The sequence below is a fragment of the Bufo gargarizans genome, chromosome 3, assembly GCF_014858855.1.
Source record: "Bufo gargarizans isolate SCDJY-AF-19 chromosome 3, ASM1485885v1, whole genome shotgun sequence".
Classification (NCBI taxonomy): domain Eukaryota; kingdom Metazoa; phylum Chordata; class Amphibia; order Anura; family Bufonidae; genus Bufo; species Bufo gargarizans.
Genome location: NC_058082.1, coordinates 549,421,790 through 549,440,282, shown reverse-complemented (window position 1 = coordinate 549,440,282; position 18,493 = coordinate 549,421,790). Strand labels below are relative to the sequence as shown.

The following is an 18,493-nucleotide window of genomic DNA, read 5'->3' as shown; positions in this document are numbered from 1 at the left end:
TGGTCCGTGAAATAGTCACCACTTCTATTACTCTGCGAGGCAGATTCTCCTCAATTTCCCGGCTAACAGCGACATTTATCTTCACAGGCGGGGAACGCAACATTTAACAAGGGCAGGCTCTTCAACATCGGCGTGCGAGAAGCGCTGCGCTACGACAGCTGGGACTGTTTAATCTTTCAAGACGTTGACCTTATTCCGGAAAATGACTACAACCTGTACATATGCGACGATCATTACCCCAAGCATCTCTCCAGCGCCATTGACAAATTCCAGTACAGGTAATGCACTGCGCATGCAGCGCCGGGTCATGGCTGCCACACACGCTAGGAATGCCGGGCATTTTGGCACTGCTATTACAAAACCACTCATCTGTTACATGGGTAGAATACATTGAATAAATATACAAATCTAGCAGAGCTGAACCTGTCATTGGAATTACAGTACCTTCTGTACATGGATAGAACGTTACTTCTGTCTGTGACTGCCCTCTAGTGGACATTTTATGTAGGATGCTGTGCGCTCTATAGGTTTAACAGATGCTGGAAGGATTCACATAGCGGTATGAATACAGCTCCAGTGTGTGACCGTCATGTTATATGTCACAGATTGTACGGCATATATTCACTGAGATTATAGATGTTGTCTGTCATCGAGATAGAAATATTACCTACTAGTCTAGATACGTATTTTCATATATATAGGAGCAGTATTATTGTAGTTATATTCTAGTACATAGGAGGCAGTATTATATTAGCTATATTCTTGTACATAGGAGCAGTATTATAGTAGTTATATTCTTGTACATAGGAGCAGTATTATAGCAGTTATATTCTTGTACATAGGAGGCAGTATTATAGTAGTTATATTCTTGTACCTAGGAGGCAGTATTATAGTAGTTATATTCTTGTACATAGGAGCAGTATTATAGTTATATTCTTGTACATAGGAGGCAGTATTATAGTAGTTATATTCTTGTACATAGGAGGCAGTATTATAGTAGTTATATTCTTGTACCTAGGAGGCAGTATTATAGTAGTTATATTCTTGTACCTAGGAGGCAGTATTATAGTAGTTATATTCTTGTACATAGGAGCAGTATTATAGTAGTTATATTCCTGTACATAGGAGCAGTATTATAGTAGTTATATTCTTATACATAGGAGCAGTATTATAGTAGTTATATTCTTGTACATAGGAGCAGTATTATAGTAGTTATATTCTTGTACATAGGAGCAGTATTATAGTAGTTATATTCTTGTACATAGGAGCAGTATTATAGTAGTTATATTTCTGTTGTGGGGTTTGGCTCTGGTAGACAGGATTAACGGACGCAGTATAGAGTCAACAACAAGTTCTTTGGATCAAACAGTTCAGTGTTTTATTCACAAAGTTACCTTGCGGTGTTGGTGTTTATTCACACCATGCAGAAATTCTGCCTCAGAGTACTTGACCATAGCAGCACAAACCTGTTTTCACGCCAGACAGGTAGCAAAGCCTTCATCCAGACACAAGGTTCCCAGATCCCAACACAGAGACCTCGCTTCTGAGCCCAGCTGCCTATTTAAGGACAGCCAGGTGCTGCCAAAACCCGGAACGGCACTTAAAATCTGGTCCGGTATTTAACCTCACCTGGCTGTAAATCAGCCCAGCAGCACATACTGGGAGGAAAATACCTGCCTTGCCAGACAAAACCTCTGTGTCACATACCTTTGTTCAACCCTTAGGGGGTAAACACACGCCAGACAGGGGATAGGGCATCCACGTTTCTCTGTAACCAGCATGCCTTGTGTTCCACCGAAAACTTAAAGTTTTGTAGGGAGAGAAACCATCGGGTGACCTGGGCATTTCTGTCCTTGGCCTGGCTCATCCATTTGGGAGGGGAGTGGTCGGTTACCAGGCGGCATTTTCTCCCCAATAAATAATGGCGGAGATATTCTAGTGCCCACTTGATAGCCAGGCACTCTCTCTCCACTATACTATACCGGGTCTTGGCTGGGGTGAGTTTAAGGCGGAGGAAGAAAACGGGACGCTCCTTCCCGTTGACTTCCTGAGACAGTACAGCACTGAAGCCTACTTCAGAGGCATCAGTCTGTACTAAAAACTCCCTTTTGAAGTCTGGCGTCACCAAAACGGGGAACCAGCATAGGGCCAACTTCAAAGCGGACCCAATCATCCCAGCGAACGATCATTGTTTTGTGTCCCTTCAAGAGTTCTGTCAGGGGGGCGGCTAGAGTAGCAGTGGGGATCAAACCTCATGTAATAGCCCAATAGGAAAGACTTTATTTGCCTAGTGGTGACAGGTCAGGGCCAATTCCGTATCGCCTCTATTTTGTTCACTTGGGGTTTAACGACTCCACGCCCAATGACATACCCCAGGTACTTAGTCTCCTCTAACCCTATCGCGCATTTTTTTGGTGTTAGCGGTTAGGCCAGCTTTCCGAAGGGAGTCCACTACAGCCTGCACTCAGGTGACTTTCCCAGTTGGTACTATGGATGACAATATCGTCCAGGTAAGCCGAATCATACCGACAATGTGGACGAAGCACGATGTCCATTAGTCACTGAAAAGTGGCGGGGGCGCCATGCAGACCAAAGGGTAAGACCGTGATGGAGGAAGTTTTCTCTTTGGCAGCTTCCGTTAAGGGCACCTGCCATTACCCTTTCGTAAGGTCTAAAACAGAAAAATACCAGGCTTGTCCTAACCTCTCGATGTGCTCATCCACCCGGGGCATGGGATACGCATCGAATTTGGAAACCTTGTTAAGTTTTCGAAAGTAGTTACAAAACCGCAACATCCCTTCCAGCTTGGGTATCAATACTATAGGACTGGCCCACTCACTTTTTGACTCCTCAATGACGTCTAGCTGCAGCATTAGCTGCACCTCCTCCGATATGGCTTGTCGCTCAGCCTCGGGTACCCAGTATGGTTTTTATCGGACTTTTGCCTGAGGCTCAGTGACAATGTCATGCTGGATTATAGACGTGCATCCAGGGAGGTCTGAGAACACATCCGTGTTCCGACTAATGAACTCCCTGGCCTCCTGAATCTGTTTAGAGGCGAGGCTGTCAGCAATTTTTACTGTGGCAGCTGCCTCTCTTGCATCAGACAGAGGGGTTGGTACCTCTTCTGATAGAAATTCCGGCTGCGGGCTGTCTTCTACACAGGTTTCCCTCTCTTACCACGGTTTGAGTAATTTCACAGGGTAAACCTGCTCCTGCTTTCGCCACCCTGGCTGGTGTACCTTGTAGTTTAAATCTCCAATTTTCTCGAGTCCCTCGTAGGGCTCCCGCCACCTAGCCAGGAACTTACTGTCCACGGTCGGCACCAGAACCAAAACCCGATCACCCAGGTTAAGATCCGGACCCAAGCCTGCCGATTATAGACCTGACTCTGGGCTCGCTGAGCTGCCTCCATATGCTCCCTAACAAGAGGCAACACTGTCTCTATCCGATCTTGCATCGGGGTAACGTACTCAATGACACTTAAGTAGAGTGGGTTGTTTTTCCAACGTGTCTTTGGCCTTGTCCAAGAGACCGCGAGGGTATCTGCCATATAGCAGTTCGAAGGGCGAGAACCCAGTAGAGGCCTAGGGTACCTCTCGCACTGCGAACATGAGATAGGGCAGAAGGAGGTCCCAGTCCTTCCCATCTTTAGCCACCACCCTTTTCAACATATTTTTTAATGTTTGGTTGAACCTTTCTACCAGACCGGCCATTTGCGGATGGTAAACGGACGTCTGTAGCTGTTTTATGGGCAGCAACTTAGAGTTCACTCATCACCTTGGACAAAAAAGGGGTCCCTTGGTCGGTCAGAACCTCTATAGGTAGTCCTACTCGGGAAAAACTCTCCATTAATTCCTTAGCTATGAGTTTGGCTGGGGTATGTCGCAGTGGCGCCACCTCCAGGTACTGAGTGGCATAGTCTAGAATGACTAAGATGTGTTGATGCCCTTTGGCGGACTTCAGTACCCCCGGGAATGTGTTGGTGGGCTAGATCTAACACAAGCTTGCGATAAGCCTCGGGGACCACCAACTGTTCAATAGGCTCACCCCGTTCTTGTTTTACCCGATACATCATATCCTGATGAACCACAAAACGGGAAACCCTGACACTGCCCCAGGTTGTTGTGGTTCACATCTACTATTAACACATTTTCCCAGGTGCGGGATAGGGTTGGGTCCCGACGTTGGGCGGTACCAAAATTATCCCAGGAGACATTGAGGTCTGCAAATTCAGGACCCGGCGGCAAGTCCTTCATGTCTCCCACCATCACACTTAGCGGGGTAGTATCCTCCTCTTCCACCGAAGTGGCGGACACCCCTACCGCTGGCCCTTCGGTCTCAGGTTCCCAGGGTTCTGGTCTCCCCCCTGAGCCGGGCCACTCTGCTAGGTTTACCCCTGTCTCATGGGTATCAGTCACTCTCATAATAGGCCACAGTGCCGGGAAGTCTCTCCCTATTATGAGTTCATTATGTAGATTTGTGGCGACGGTCACTGTAGTTGGAGATACAAGCGTGGTGGGGTAGTCTTTTAAGTCTCCGTGGATGCACATCAGCCCGACTTTCCGTTCAGTATACTTAGTCGACCTGCACCAGCGAAGCCCTTACTAGGGTCACCAGACTGTCCAGCAGAGCCTCCGCCGGAGTGTCTCCCACTTCCACCTGGCACAAATGATCTAGAGTCTCAGGGGTACCTGTTGCACACAGCCTCCTGGCATATAGCCACTGACGGTAGCCATAGTTAGTGTCCATGGGCTCAACTCTATAGGGACAGTCAGCCCTTACATGGCCAGGCTCCTGACACCGCCAGCAGACTATCGGAGCCAGGTCTGCCGTGGGTACATCCCGGGTGGGTTTTATCGGCTCAAATCTCCGGGCCTGGAGATTCCCAGGGTTTGCCGACGACCCCCCTCCTGACAGAACCCACCTTTAGATTCCTGGTAGCTTCATAGCGTTCCATCAGGTCCACTATCTCAAGGGCATTGCCAGGAGACACCTGAGCGATCCAGTGCTGGAGAGGGTATGGCAAAGCCCTCCAGAACATATTGGCTAACAGACGATCCAGCATAGCAGTGGGACTCAGCACGTCAGGCTGTAGTCATTTTTGCAAGAGGTGAAGTAAGTTATAATACTGGGGTCTTGCAGCCTCAGCCGGGTTGAACCCCCACTGATGTACCCATTGGGCCTGGACCCACACATTCACCCCCCAGTCTTGCCAGAATCTCACCCCTGACTTTCTGGTAGTCGGCCGCTTGATCGTCCAGTAAGTCGAAATACAACCGCTGAGAATCTGATGCCAGGAACAGGTCGACTACCTCAGCCCACTGGTCACGGAGTAGCTTTTCCCTGATGGCCACTTTCTCGTACATCGCCAGGTAGGTTTCGATGTCGTCTGTGGGGGTCATCTTAGGAATTGCGACTCTGACTGCTTCCCGGGCATTGTGGACGTGGACACTCGGGGTTGCTCCTGCTGTCTGCAAAGCCATCACGTGTTGTAGCAGCAACTGGTTAGTCTCCTGCTGCTGCTTATTAGCTTTGCTCTTGCCCGCATCCTCCATCAATTGTGGGGACTCGCTCTGGTAGACAGGATTAGCGGACGCAGTATAGAGTCAAAATACAAGTTCTTTGGCTCAAACAGTTCAGTGTTTTATTCACACTTTAGGCAAGTGACAAAACAAGCAGTCATGATCAAACAAAACGTCACCTTGCAGTGTTGGTATTAATTCACACCATGCGGCACTTCTGCTCAAAGAGTCCTTGCTGATAGCAGCACCAACCTGTTTTCACGCCAAACAGGTAGCAAACCTTCATCCAGACACAAGGCTCCCAGATCCCAACAAAGAGACCTCGCTTCTGAGCCCAGCTGCCTATTTAAGTATAGCCAGGTGCTGCCAAAACCGGATCGGCACTTAAAATCCTGTCTGGTATTTGACCTCACCTGACAGAAAATATCTGCCTTGCCAGACAAAATTTCTCACTGTGTCACACTGTACACAGGAGCAGTATTATAGTAGATATATTCTTGTACATAGGAGGTAGTATTATAGTAGTTATATTCTTTACATAGGAGCAGTATTATAGTAGTAATATTCTTGTACATAGGAGCAGTATTATAGTAGTTATATTCCTGTACATAGGAGCAGTATTATAGTAGTTATATTCCTGTACATAGGAGCAGTATTATAGTAGTTATATTCTTGTACATAGGAGGTAGTATTATAGTAGTTATATTCTTGTACATAGGAGCAGTATTATAGTAGTTATATTCTTGTACATAGGAGGTAGTATTATAGTAGTTATATTCTTGTACATAGGAGGCAGTATTATAGTAGTTATATTCTTGTACATAGGAGGTAGTATTATAGTAGTTATATTCTTGTACATAGGAGCAGTATTAGAGTAGTTATATTCTTGTACATAGGAGCAGTATTAGAGTAGTTATATTATTGTACATAGGAGGTAGTATTATAGTAGTTATATTCTTGTACATAGGAGGTAGTATTATAGTAGTTATATTCTTGTACATAGGAGGTAGTATTATAGTAGTTATATTCTTGTACATAGGAGCAGTATTATAGTAGTTATATTTCTGTACACAGGAGCAGTATTATAGTAGATATATTCTTGTACATAGGAGGTAGTATTATAGTAGTTATATTCTTTACATAGGAGCAGTATTATAGTAGTTATATTCCTGTACATAGGAGCAGTATTATAGTAGTTATATTTCTGTACACAGGAGCAGTATTATAGTAGTTATATTCTTGTACATAGGAGGTAGTATTATAGTAGTTATATTCTTGTACATAGGAGCAGTATTAGAGTAGTTATATTCCTGTACATAGGAGCAGTATTATAGTAGTTATATTCTTGTACATAGGAGCAGTATTATAGTAGTTATATTCCTGTACATAGGAGGCAGTATTATAGTAGTTATATTCTTGTACATAGGAGCAGTATTATAGCAGTTATATTCTTGTACATAGGAGCAGTATTATAGTAGTTATATTCTTGCACATAGGAGACAGTATTATAGTAGTTATATTCTTGTACATATGAGGCAGTACTATAGTAGTTATATTCTTGTACATAGGAGCAGTATTATAGTAGTTATATTCTTGTACATAGGAGCAGTATTATAGTAGTTATATTCTTGTACATAGGAGCAGTATTATAGTAGTTATATTCCTGTACATAGGAGGCAGTATTATAGTAGTTATATTCTTGTACATAGGAGCAGTATTATAGTAGTTATATTCTTGTACATAGGAGCAGTATTATAGTAGTTATATTCTTGTACATAGGAGCAGTATTATAGTAGTTATATCCTTGTACATAGGAGCAGTATTATAGTAGTTATATTCTTGTACATAGGAGCTGTATTATAGTAGTTAAGTATGAGGTAGCATTTAGTTTCAGAACTTATCCAAAGACTGTATTTATGCATCTGTATTACAGTTTTAGTTAGAATATCTTATGTCACAATGCAAGTTGGTGGCTACAAAACATGTCATACTATCTATCTGATGTATAGATATATTTCTGCAGGGCGATACCAACATATTGTTAAATATTTTCCTCTTCAGCTAAATCTGTATGCTAATATAGTAAAAATATTTACAACTCTGTGCAGACGTTTGCCCTTATGACTGAGGTCCAGCAATGATTCAAACTTTGTTTGTGCACATATGCAGTACTAGGCACTCGCCACACGGTGTCACTGCTGCTCACTGTATAGGTGCAGTACAGCTAAGCTCTGAGTGCTGAACTTAATATGTACATGTATGTTACACTAATATATATCCACACGCACACAGTATGTTGCAATGCTTCTGCCATACACTACAATAATCCATATGACCCTATACTTCAGACCAGGGATCATCAGTCTCTGCCACTCCAATAGTTGTGTAACTACAGTTCTCATTATGCCCCATTCACATACTGTATATGGGAGTACTCGGGAACAGCTGGGAGTTGCAGTATTGCTCTAGACATACAGTATAATGCTTGTAATCTCCTTCTGTGATTGACTGCCAGGGAGAGCTGGGAGAGGAATGGGAAGGAGACTCTGGCTGAAGCCATGACAGAGACCATCGGGCGTTAGGTAACACATTAAGGATTTCAGGGGATTGCATTTCACTGATACAGAATGCAAAAATCCTGTGCACCACCTGCGCTTTTTTAGGGCTCATGAGGCGCCGGCAGCCATTTTCTGTGAATACGCCAGTGGTTGTAATTCTCTTTTACTTCCCCTACAGCCTGCCATATTGGACATGTTTTGGAGGAGTGTCTGCACTTACACCAGATCAGTTCATGAGGATCAATGGATTCCCCAACACATACTGGGGCTGGGGAGGAGAGGACGATGATTTCGCTATGAGGTAACCTACCGCTGTGAGCAGGGCCGTCTTTAATATTGATTGGACCCTGGGCAAAAATTTACTTGGGCCCCCTGGATCCCGCCTTCTCACACCTTAGCAGGCAATCACGGCCTCCACCACAACACACACACACAAAAAATCCACACACCTGGTAGAGTCTAATGAATGACTGTAAATACTTCCAGTTCTGAAGACTCCAGCGGCTCAGGATCAGTGCTCTGGGCAGCTGGGCTCAGGCTGGAAGTTGGCACCGCTCTGCAGGAAGGAAACAGGGGCTCAGCTCACCCTAGTGTTACAGTGCACCCCAGGACCCCACGGTATGCAGTATAGCACCCTATAGTATACAGCAACCCACAGTATGCAGTATAGCACCCTATAGTATACAGCACCACACAGTATGCAGTATAGCACCCCACACTATACAGTACCCCACAGTATATAGTAGAGCAGTATAGCAGCCCACTGTATACAACACCTCACTGTATACAACACCTCACTGTATACAACACCTCACTGTATACAGCACCCCAAACTATACACGATACAGCCCCCCACACTATACAGTATAGCACTCCACACTATACCGCACCCACAGTATACAGACCCCCACAGTATACAGTACAGCAGTATAGCACTCCACAATATACAGCCCCCCACACTATACAGCCCCCCACACTATACAGGCCCCCCCCACACTATACAGGCCCCCCCCCACACTATACAGGCCCCCCCCCAGTATACAGGCCCCCCCCCAGTATACAGGCCCCCCCACAGTATACAGGCCCCCCACACAGTATACAGGCCCCCCACACAGTATACAGGCCCCCCACACAGTATACAGGCCCCCACACAGTATACAGCCCCCCCCCACACAGTATACAGCCCACCACACAGTATACAGGCCCCCACACAGTATACAGGCCCACCACACAGTATATAGGCCCCCCACAGTATACAGCCCCACACAGTATACAGTCCCACACAATATACAGCCCCCCACAGTATACAGGCCCCCACACAATATACAGCACCCCACTATACAGTAGTTTACAGTATATTAACATAACAGCCCCTGTCACCTTTTTCTGATGTAATCTTTACACAAAAAAGCTCCAGAGTTAACTTCTGCAACACTCCTGATAGGACCTGTGATGACCTCATAGCCATGTGACCAGTAATTGCTAGGTTACTGGTCACGTGGTGATGATGTCATTAAGGTCCTAGATCACAACGTTAAAGTACACAGACAGCTTGACACCCGGGGCAGTAGCTAACAGGGCTCAAGAGGCTGCCCCTTTTGCCCCTTGGTAAAGACGGCCCTGGCGGTGAGGGTCACAAAGCTGTGATTGGGACGAGCGCTGTCTTTCTCCCTTTCCCCTACTAGAAGCCGCTCTGTAAGTGTTCAGAAACCTCCTCGGTCACACGAGAACCCATCTAGTGTAAAACGCCAATGAGGAGGAGAAGCAGCAGAAGGCCGGCACTCCAGCTGTTGTGAAACTACAACTCCCAGCATGTATACTGCGTCTTCTCTTTTCAGAACTCTCCATAGAAATTAGTGGAGTACTCTGGGAATGGTAGTATCACAACAGCTTGACTGCTGAAGGATGTGGGCCCCGGGCCTCCAGCTCACCCATCCGTTGGGGATGGTGGGAAATTGCCTATATGAGAACCCAGCAGAGGGATAGACCCGAAATCTGCACGTTACACGTAACATTTTGGACTCCGCTATATCTAATGCATCGGCAAGTGTCCTGGAGGACACGTTGGAGAGACCTGACCTACATCCATTATGTGGGCCCCGCTCATGTAACCCTCAGAACACTTCTGAATGGCCAGAAGGCTACATCCAGGTCTGAAAATGAGTGAGGTTGAGCCCCTTTTGCCCGGCATATGATGGCTTCTTCAGGTGCCCTTAGATTGTGCGCTCTTTGTGGAGATTCCCTTGTAATCATCTTCCAGAAGGGCCAACGATTGGACGTGGCCTTTAATAGGTTTTTATGTGTTTTCCTCTTTTACAAGGATTCGCCTCTCGGGGATGAAAATCACTCGGACGCCTTTAAGCCTTGGCCGATATAAAATGATCCCACATGACCGAGACTCCGGCAATGAGGTGAACTCTTACAGGTAAACGGGACCTAGTGAAAGTGTCAGCTGCCGGTAATGATCCTTGCACAGTAAAAATGTGATATTTACATAGAATTTAAAGGGGTGTTCTGGGATTTTGATAGGTCATCAGTATCAGATTGGCGGGAGTCAGACTCTCTTCACCTCTGCCAATGAGCTGTTTGAAGAGGCCTCGGCGCACCATGCGGCTTCTTCCTAGGCCAGTGACGTCACATTTACCAGTCCCATGCCCTAGGCACGGCTCAATCCCATTCAGTTGGATAGGCCTTTTGCTGCAATACCACGCACAGCCACCATACAGTGTACAGCCCTGTATCATCTTTGAGGAGGCCGCAACAGTCGCTGGAGCGCCACAGCCTCTTCAAACATCTGCTCAGTGGTCCTGCCTGGAGTCCCCCCCTCTTCCCCCTTCCCTGGAGAATTGGCCATCAATATGGAAATTCCAGGTCCTCCTCCATTGTCTAGAGTAGCGAGAGACTGCAAGGAGCATCTTTATCTCTCTCTGGAGGACCTGGCACGTCCACTGATGTAAATGGCCACTGTGTAATACTTCTCCTCTCCTGTGGTGGAGCTGCAGACAAATTACACGCTTCTCCTCATATTTCATCCAATCGGTGAACACTTTGTGGAACTGTAAATCGACATAAAGTGTTAAGTAAAGTAAATGTTTGTTCCATTCACGTTTTACTCCAGTCACATCCAGAGCTGCATTTAGCAGTCTTTCGTCATCAGAAACCAGTGCATTGTGGGTATTCTAGGGACCGTTAACCACTTAGCTGCTGAAGGCCAGCTTTCTGATCTGACGTTCTCCTCCTTTATCTTCCCAGGTATAATCTGTTAAGTAAAACGAGAGAAACCTGGAGAGAAGACGGCATGAACTCCATAGATTATCACCTGCTTTCCAGAGAGAAGGTTGAGCTCTATACCAACCTCACGGTGGACGTCGGTGAAACTCCGGTCATGCCGACCAAAGGAAGCAAGTGGTGGTTTTTTTAACCCTTGGTCAGGGGCATACTGAACTATAGAGAAGCATCCAGTGATATGGCTGAGGACCGCCTCCTACAGAATGGTTTAGGACCTGCAGTCTCTTCTCCAGTCCCTATGCATTCTGTAAAACCATGAGACCTGTAGTTTCCATTGTGACCAGTAGAGGTCACTGTGTGGACCGTGAGATGCTGGAATGAAACGACTTGGCCCTGACCGGTCACCCGCCTGAAGTGGCAGTCACATTCTGACCAGGGACACAGACCAATCACATGATCGTCAGTATTTACGGAATAGGGGCGCAGAGACGCATGGTCCCAGCAACATTTATGGGTTTACGGACTTTGTCAGTTGATTTGTTAACTGCACATCTTGATTCACAAACTGCAGCTTTTTTGCTCTATTAGGAAATAAGAGCACTTTTTTGGTAACCTCCCCGTTCTTTGTGTCGTCCTCTTAAAGGCCAGGTCCACCTTCACAACCATTTCTAGACTCTTTAGATCTTGTAGTGTGTCATAAATCCCGGGGACTAATTCAGTCCAGTATTCAAAGTGTCAAGCAGTGTTATAAATTTGTATTCCCAAATTCTTCTAGCTTTTTGGGATTTGAAGTTACCTTTTTAATATGAGAACTTTCATGTGTTCTACATGACAACAGATAAGATCCGGATCCCCAACACACAGCAGGACTATAGGATCCCTGGGACATTCACATGTTCTACATCTAATGTTGTTTATCTGATTCTCTGCACTAAATGTCCTGTTGGAGGCCTCTACGTTGGAGAAACAGAACAGAGACTCAATGCAAGGATGAGGTCCCATCGCCAGACAATTAAAGAGAAGAAGCTACACTTTCCTGTGGCTAAGCATTTCTGTAGCCCAGGACACAATGTAGAACACATGAAAGTTCTCATATTAAAAGGTAACTTCAAATCCCCAAAAACTAGAAGAATTTGGGAATACAAATTTATAACACTGCTTGATACTTTGAATACTGGACTGAATTTGTCCCCGGGATTTATGACACACTACAAGATCTAAAGAGTCTTCTATAGACATAGTCGGGGCACCAGGTCTCTGAGATAACATCAATTTAGAGACCATAAAACTTTCACACCCCTTTTCTGTAAGATAATTAAAGGACTCATTCTCAAGATCTTTAAAGGGTTTCTACCACTTAGGTGTCACATATTTAGCTGTCAGACACTAGCGATCCGCTAGTGTCTGCTCTGGCCAACCATCCTAATATAATTGCTTTTGGGGCGGTGGTTTGGCTAAAAAAACTACTTTTATTAATATGCTAATGAGCCTCTAGGTGCTATGGGGGCGTCATTAGCACCTAGAGGCTCCGTCTACCTTCAGAAACTGCCGCCGCCGAGCGCGTCCCTCCAGCCCGCCCATCTCCTCCTGAATGCGATCGTATGTATTCTGCGCATGCGCAGTGAATGTCTGACCGCTTCCTTGCTCAGACATCTCCACTGCGCCTGCGTGATGACGCCATAGTGCTCCGAGGAACAGGCGCAGTGGAGATGTCTGAGCAGGGAAGCTGTCAGACATTTACTGCGCATGCGCCGAATACAGGCGCTCACAAGGAGGATCGCATTCAGGAGGAGATGGGCGGGCTGGAGGGACGCGCTGGGCGGCGGCAGTTTCTGAAGGTAGACGGAGCCTCTAGGTGCTAATGACGCCCCCATAGCACCTAGAGGCTCATTAGCATATTAATAAAAGTAGTTTTTTTAGCCAAACCACCGCCCCAAAAGCAATTATATTAGGATGGTTGGCCAGAGCAGACACTAGCGGATCGCTAGTGTCTGACAGCCAAATATGTGACACCTAAGTGGTAGAAACCCTTTAATATGTTGTTCTGTTTTTTTTCAAATGTCCATTCATTCCCCCACGCCTCTGTTCTTATTGTATATACAGTACAGACCAAAAGTTTGGACACACCTTCTCATTCAAAGAGTTTTCTTTATTTTCATGACTATGAAAATTGTAGATTCACACTGAAGGCATCAAAACTATGAATTAACACATGTGGAATTATATACATAACAAAAAAGTGTGAAACAACTGAAAATATGTCATATTCTAGGTTCTTCAAAGTAGCCACCTTTTGCTTTGATTACTGCTTTGAACACTCTTGGCATTCTCTTGATGAGCTTCAAGAGGTAGTCACCTGAAATGGTTTTCACTTCACAGGTGTGCCCTGTCAGGTTTAATAAGTGGGATTTCTTGCCTTATAAATGGGGTTGGGACCATCAGTTGCGTTGTGGAGAAGTCAGGTGGATACACAGCTGATAGTCCTACTGAATAGACTGTTAGACTTTGTATTATGGCAAGAAAAAAGCAGCTAAGTAAAGAAAAACGAGTGGCCATCATTACTTTAAGAAATGAAGGTCAGTCAGTCCGAAAAATTGGGAAAACTTTGAAAGTGTCCCCAAGTGCAGTCACAAAAACCATCAAGCGCTACAAAGAAAGTGGCTCACATGCGGACCGCCCCAGGAAAGGAAGACCAAGAGTCACCTCTGCTGCGGAGGATAAGTCCATCCGAGTCACCAGCCTCAGAAATCGCAGGTTAACAGCAGCTCAGATTAGAGACCAGGTCAATGCCACACAGAGTTCTAGCAGCAGACATCTCTAGAACAACTGTTAAGAGGAGACTGTGTGAATCAGGCCTTCATGGTAGAATATCTGCTAGGAAACCACTGCTAAGGACAGGCAACAAGCAGAAGAGACTTGTTTGGGCTAAAGAACACAAGGAATGGACATTAGACCAGTGGAAATCTGTGCTTTGGTCTGATGAGTCCAAATTTGAGATTTTTGGTTCCAACCACCGTGTCTGTGCGACGCAGAAAAGGTGAACGGATGGACTCTACATGCCTGGTTCCCACCGTGAAGCATGGAGGAGGAGGTGTGATGGTGTGGGGGTGCTTTGCTGGTGACACTTTTGGGGATTTATTCAAAATTGAAGGCATACTGAACCAGCATGGCTACCACATCATCTTGCAGCGGCATGCTATTCCATCCGGTTTGCGTTTAGTTAGACCATCATTTATTTTTCAACAGGACAATGACCCCAAACACACCTCCAGGCTGTGTAAGGGCTATTTGACCATGAAGGAGAGTGATGGGGTGCTGCGCCAGATGACCTGGCCTCCACATGCACCGGACCTGAACCCAATCGAGATGGTTTGGGGTGAGCTGGACCGCAGAGTGAAGGCAAAAGGGCCAACAAGTGCTAAGCATCTCTGGGAACTCCTTCAAGACTGTTGGAAGACCATTTCAGGTGACTACCTCTTGAAGCTCATCAAGAGAATGCCAAGAGTGTGCAAAGCAGTAATCAAAGCAAAAGGTGGCTACTTTGAAGAACCTAGAATATGACATATTTTCTGTTGTTTCACACTTTCTTGTTATGTATATAATTCCACATGTGTTAATTCATAGTTTTGATGCCTTCAGTGTGAATCTACAATTTTCATAGTCATTAAAATAAAGAAAACTCTTTGAATGAGAAGGTGTGTCCAAACTTTTGGTCTGTGCTGTATATTGCTGTTTCTTTATATATTCTTGCAGTAAGCCTGATGAAGAGACTGGTGATGTCTCAAAAGTTCGCTATGTAACATCATTACTTCTATTTTTGTTAGCCATTAAAAGGTATCAAACCTGCAATACTCTTATTTTGTTTCTCTCAATGAGAGCACTAAATTAGAGCTATGTATTTATAACCTGAGTTAGTCTGTCAATGATTGCTAAAAGATCTGTAATTACTTTATAATAACAGCTTTCATTAACCCCTTAACGCAAAACGGCATGCAGGTATGGCAGGGGATGCATTGCGCCGTACATGCACGGCGGGCTGATCGTGCGAGCACGGGAGTGGTGCGCGCCCGATCACTGCAGGGGCCCGGCAGTCCCTGGTAGCCAAGTCCCTGCTGTATCCGCCGGCATTGCTGTAAAAGCTGTTTCTGGTGGATTAACCCCTCCTATGCCGCTGTCCACGCTGACCGCGACATAGCAGGGGTTTGTGTCGGGTGAGAGAGGGCATCGAGTCCCCGCGCTGGGGACTCGATGTGTCAGAAGGTAGCCCGATACCGTGCAGAGGCTGCCCAATGCCTCGCACGGCATTGGGACCTGCCTCCTACGGGTGCCCAGGAGATCCAGCCCCAGGCCCGTTTCCTAGGCAACCTGTTTGTGTACTACTCACTGTAGTACACAAACAGGCAATGCATTACAATACAGATGTATTGTAATGCATTGCAGAGGGGATCAGACCCCCAAAGGTTGAAGTCCCAGAGTGAGACAGAAATAAAGTTTAAAACAAAAGTGTTTTCAATAAAAAATGGAAAAAAAAACGCCCCTTTCCCGTGATTTTATAATAAAAAAGAAAGAACACACAAATATTAGGTATCGCCGCGTCCGTAACGACCGGCTCTATAAATATATCACATGATCCACCCTGTCCGATAGACACCATAGAAAATAAAAAATTAAAACTGTCAAAAAATGCCACTTTTCTCACCTTACATCAATAAAAGTGCAACACCAAGAGATCAAAAAGGCGTATGCCCCCAAATATAGTACCAATCTGTCACCTCATCCCTCAAAACATGAGCCCCTACTTAGGACAATCGCCCCCCCCAAAAAAAAAAAAACTTTGGCTCTCAGTCTATGGAGACACTAATACATTATTTTTTTTGTTTCAAAAATGCTTTTATTGTGTTAAATGTAATTATTATTTTTTTAAAGTATACATATTAGGTATCGCCGCTTCCGTAACAACCTTCTCTATAAAAATATCACATGATTTAACCCCTCAGGTGAACACCGTAATAAAATAAAAAAAATTGTCAAAAAGCCATTTTGGCACCATACATCACAAAAAGTGTAATGGCAGCGATCAAAAAGTCATATGCACCCCAAAATTGTATCAATCAAACAGTCATCTCATCCCACAAAAATTATACCCTTCTTAAGAGAATTGCCCAAAAAGTAAAAAAAAATATGGTTCTCAGATTATAGTGACACTAAAACATTATTTTATTTTTTGTTTCAAAGATGATATTAGTGTATAAAACTTTAATAAATAAATAAAAAGTATACATATTAGGTAATGCCGCATCCGTAACAACCTTCTCTATAAAAATATCACATGATTTACCCCCTCAGGTGAACACCGTAAAAAAAAAAACTTATAAAAATGGTATCAAAAATACATTTTGTCACTTTACATCAAAAAGTGTAATAGCAAGCGATCAAACAGTTAAACGCACCCTAAAATAGTACCAATCAAACGGTCATCTCATACTGAACAAAATGAGCCCCTACATAAGACAGTCGCCCCAAAAAATAAAATAAATATGGCTTTCAGAATATTGAGACACTAAAAAATATATTTTCATAATTGCTTTATTATGTAAAAATGAAACAAACAACCCAAAAAGTTGTCATATTTTGTATTGTCGCATCCGTAACAACCTGCTCTATAAAAATAGCTGATAATCTAACTTGTCAGATGAACATTCTAAATAACAAAAAATTAAAAGTGCAAAACAGCAATTTTTTTGTTACGTTGCCTCACAAAAAGTGTAATATAGAGCAACCAAAAATCATCTGTACCCTAAAATAGTAATATCACTGAAGCTAGTAAATGTACCCTTTAACCACCTCCGGACCGCCTAACGCACATGTGCGTTCCGGAGGTGGCAGCGCTGCGCACAGTCACGCATATACGCGTCATCTCGCGAGACGCGAGATGACGCGAATATGCGCGCGCGCATGCGCAGTTCGCGCCGGCATTTCGCACAGCAGTATTTCGTCAGCAACCTGCCAGCCAATGATCGTGGCTGGCAGGTTGCTGATTTTTAAAAAATCCAATCAAAGTGCCAGATAGCAGATCATATTTGTAAATATGATCTGTTATATGGCTGCCTGCTCCTCTGCTGGTTCTTTTCGTCGGTTGGATCCAGCAGAGGAGCAGGCTTCACAGTGAGTACACCAACACTACACTATAGCCCCTGATCACCCCCCTGAACCCCAATTAACCCTTTGATCACCCCTTTGATCACCCCTGTCAATCACAAGTGAAAAGAAAAAAGTGATCAGTGCAAACTGTCACTTTTTTTTTTCACTGTTATTGACCTTTAGGTTTTAGGTATAGTTTAGGTCCCTTGGTTAGGTAGTTAGCAATCAGTTAGCGCCCAGCCCACCGCACCGCAGTCAGTTATTCGCTGATTAGCGTATCGCTAATCAGCATTTGTACTTTTATAGTATCTGGAAGTGATCAAAACTGATCACGGTCAGATCTATAATTGTACTAGTGTCACTTTAGTTCGCCCTCCACCCAAAACGCAGTGTTTGCCCGATCAGGCCTGATCGGTCGCCCACACGTGCGTTCGCCCACAACCGCCCCACCGCAGTGACAAAAAAAATATTTTTTTTTGATCACTGCACATTCACTTTACACGCACTGCGGCGATAAAAAAATCAGTTTTGATATTTTTTATCAACCGCAGCGGCCTCCGGTACTTCGCTAGCCTCCCCTTTGTAAGACAGGCTTGCTTTTTTTTTCTTGGGTAGTCTCAGGGAATACCCCTAAATTTAGTTGCCCACATGTCTAACAGGGGGTATTCCTCTGAAGAGGCCTACAGGCTTCTGACCCAGTCGGATGAGGAGTGGGAACCCTCATCTGATGAATCCAGCGGGTCAGAATACGAACCTGTAGAAAGCAGTGGCTCTCTGACCCAAAGTTCGGACGAGGAGGCTGAGGTCCCTGATACCACCAGGCGTACCCGGCCCCGTGTCGCTAGACCGCAGGTTGCGCAGGATCCGCTTCAAGAGCAGCAGAGTGGGGCTGGTGCTGTCGGATTACGTGGTGAGGCATACACCAGCAGCCCAGCCCTCCCTGGACCTAGTACCAGCACTGCCGTACAACCTGGTGAAGTAGCGAGCACCAGAAGGGCAGTTGAAGCTGGTACGGTGGCACGTGCAGTAGTGACCCCGTCG

At 45.1% G+C, this 18,493-nt stretch overlaps 1 protein-coding gene across 5 annotated transcripts in view; it reads left to right on the top strand.

The window, feature by feature from the left end:
* Positions 1-12,043, top strand: part of LOC122930596 (beta-1,4-galactosyltransferase 3-like) — a 137,410-nt gene extending 125,367 nt beyond the window's left edge. For all 5 annotated transcript variants that reach the window (XM_044284090.1, XM_044284087.1, XM_044284089.1 and 2 more), the window contains 4 exons: positions 88-278; positions 8,262-8,384; positions 10,404-10,508; positions 11,336-12,043. In XM_044284090.1, coding sequence (XP_044140025.1) covers positions 88-278; positions 8,262-8,384; positions 10,404-10,508; positions 11,336-11,504 — 588 coding nt within the window. In that variant the 3' untranslated portion in view covers positions 11,505-12,043. The remainder of the gene's footprint in view (positions 1-87; positions 279-8,261; positions 8,385-10,403; positions 10,509-11,335) is intronic.
* The last annotated feature ends 6,450 nt before the right edge of the window (positions 12,044-18,493 follow it).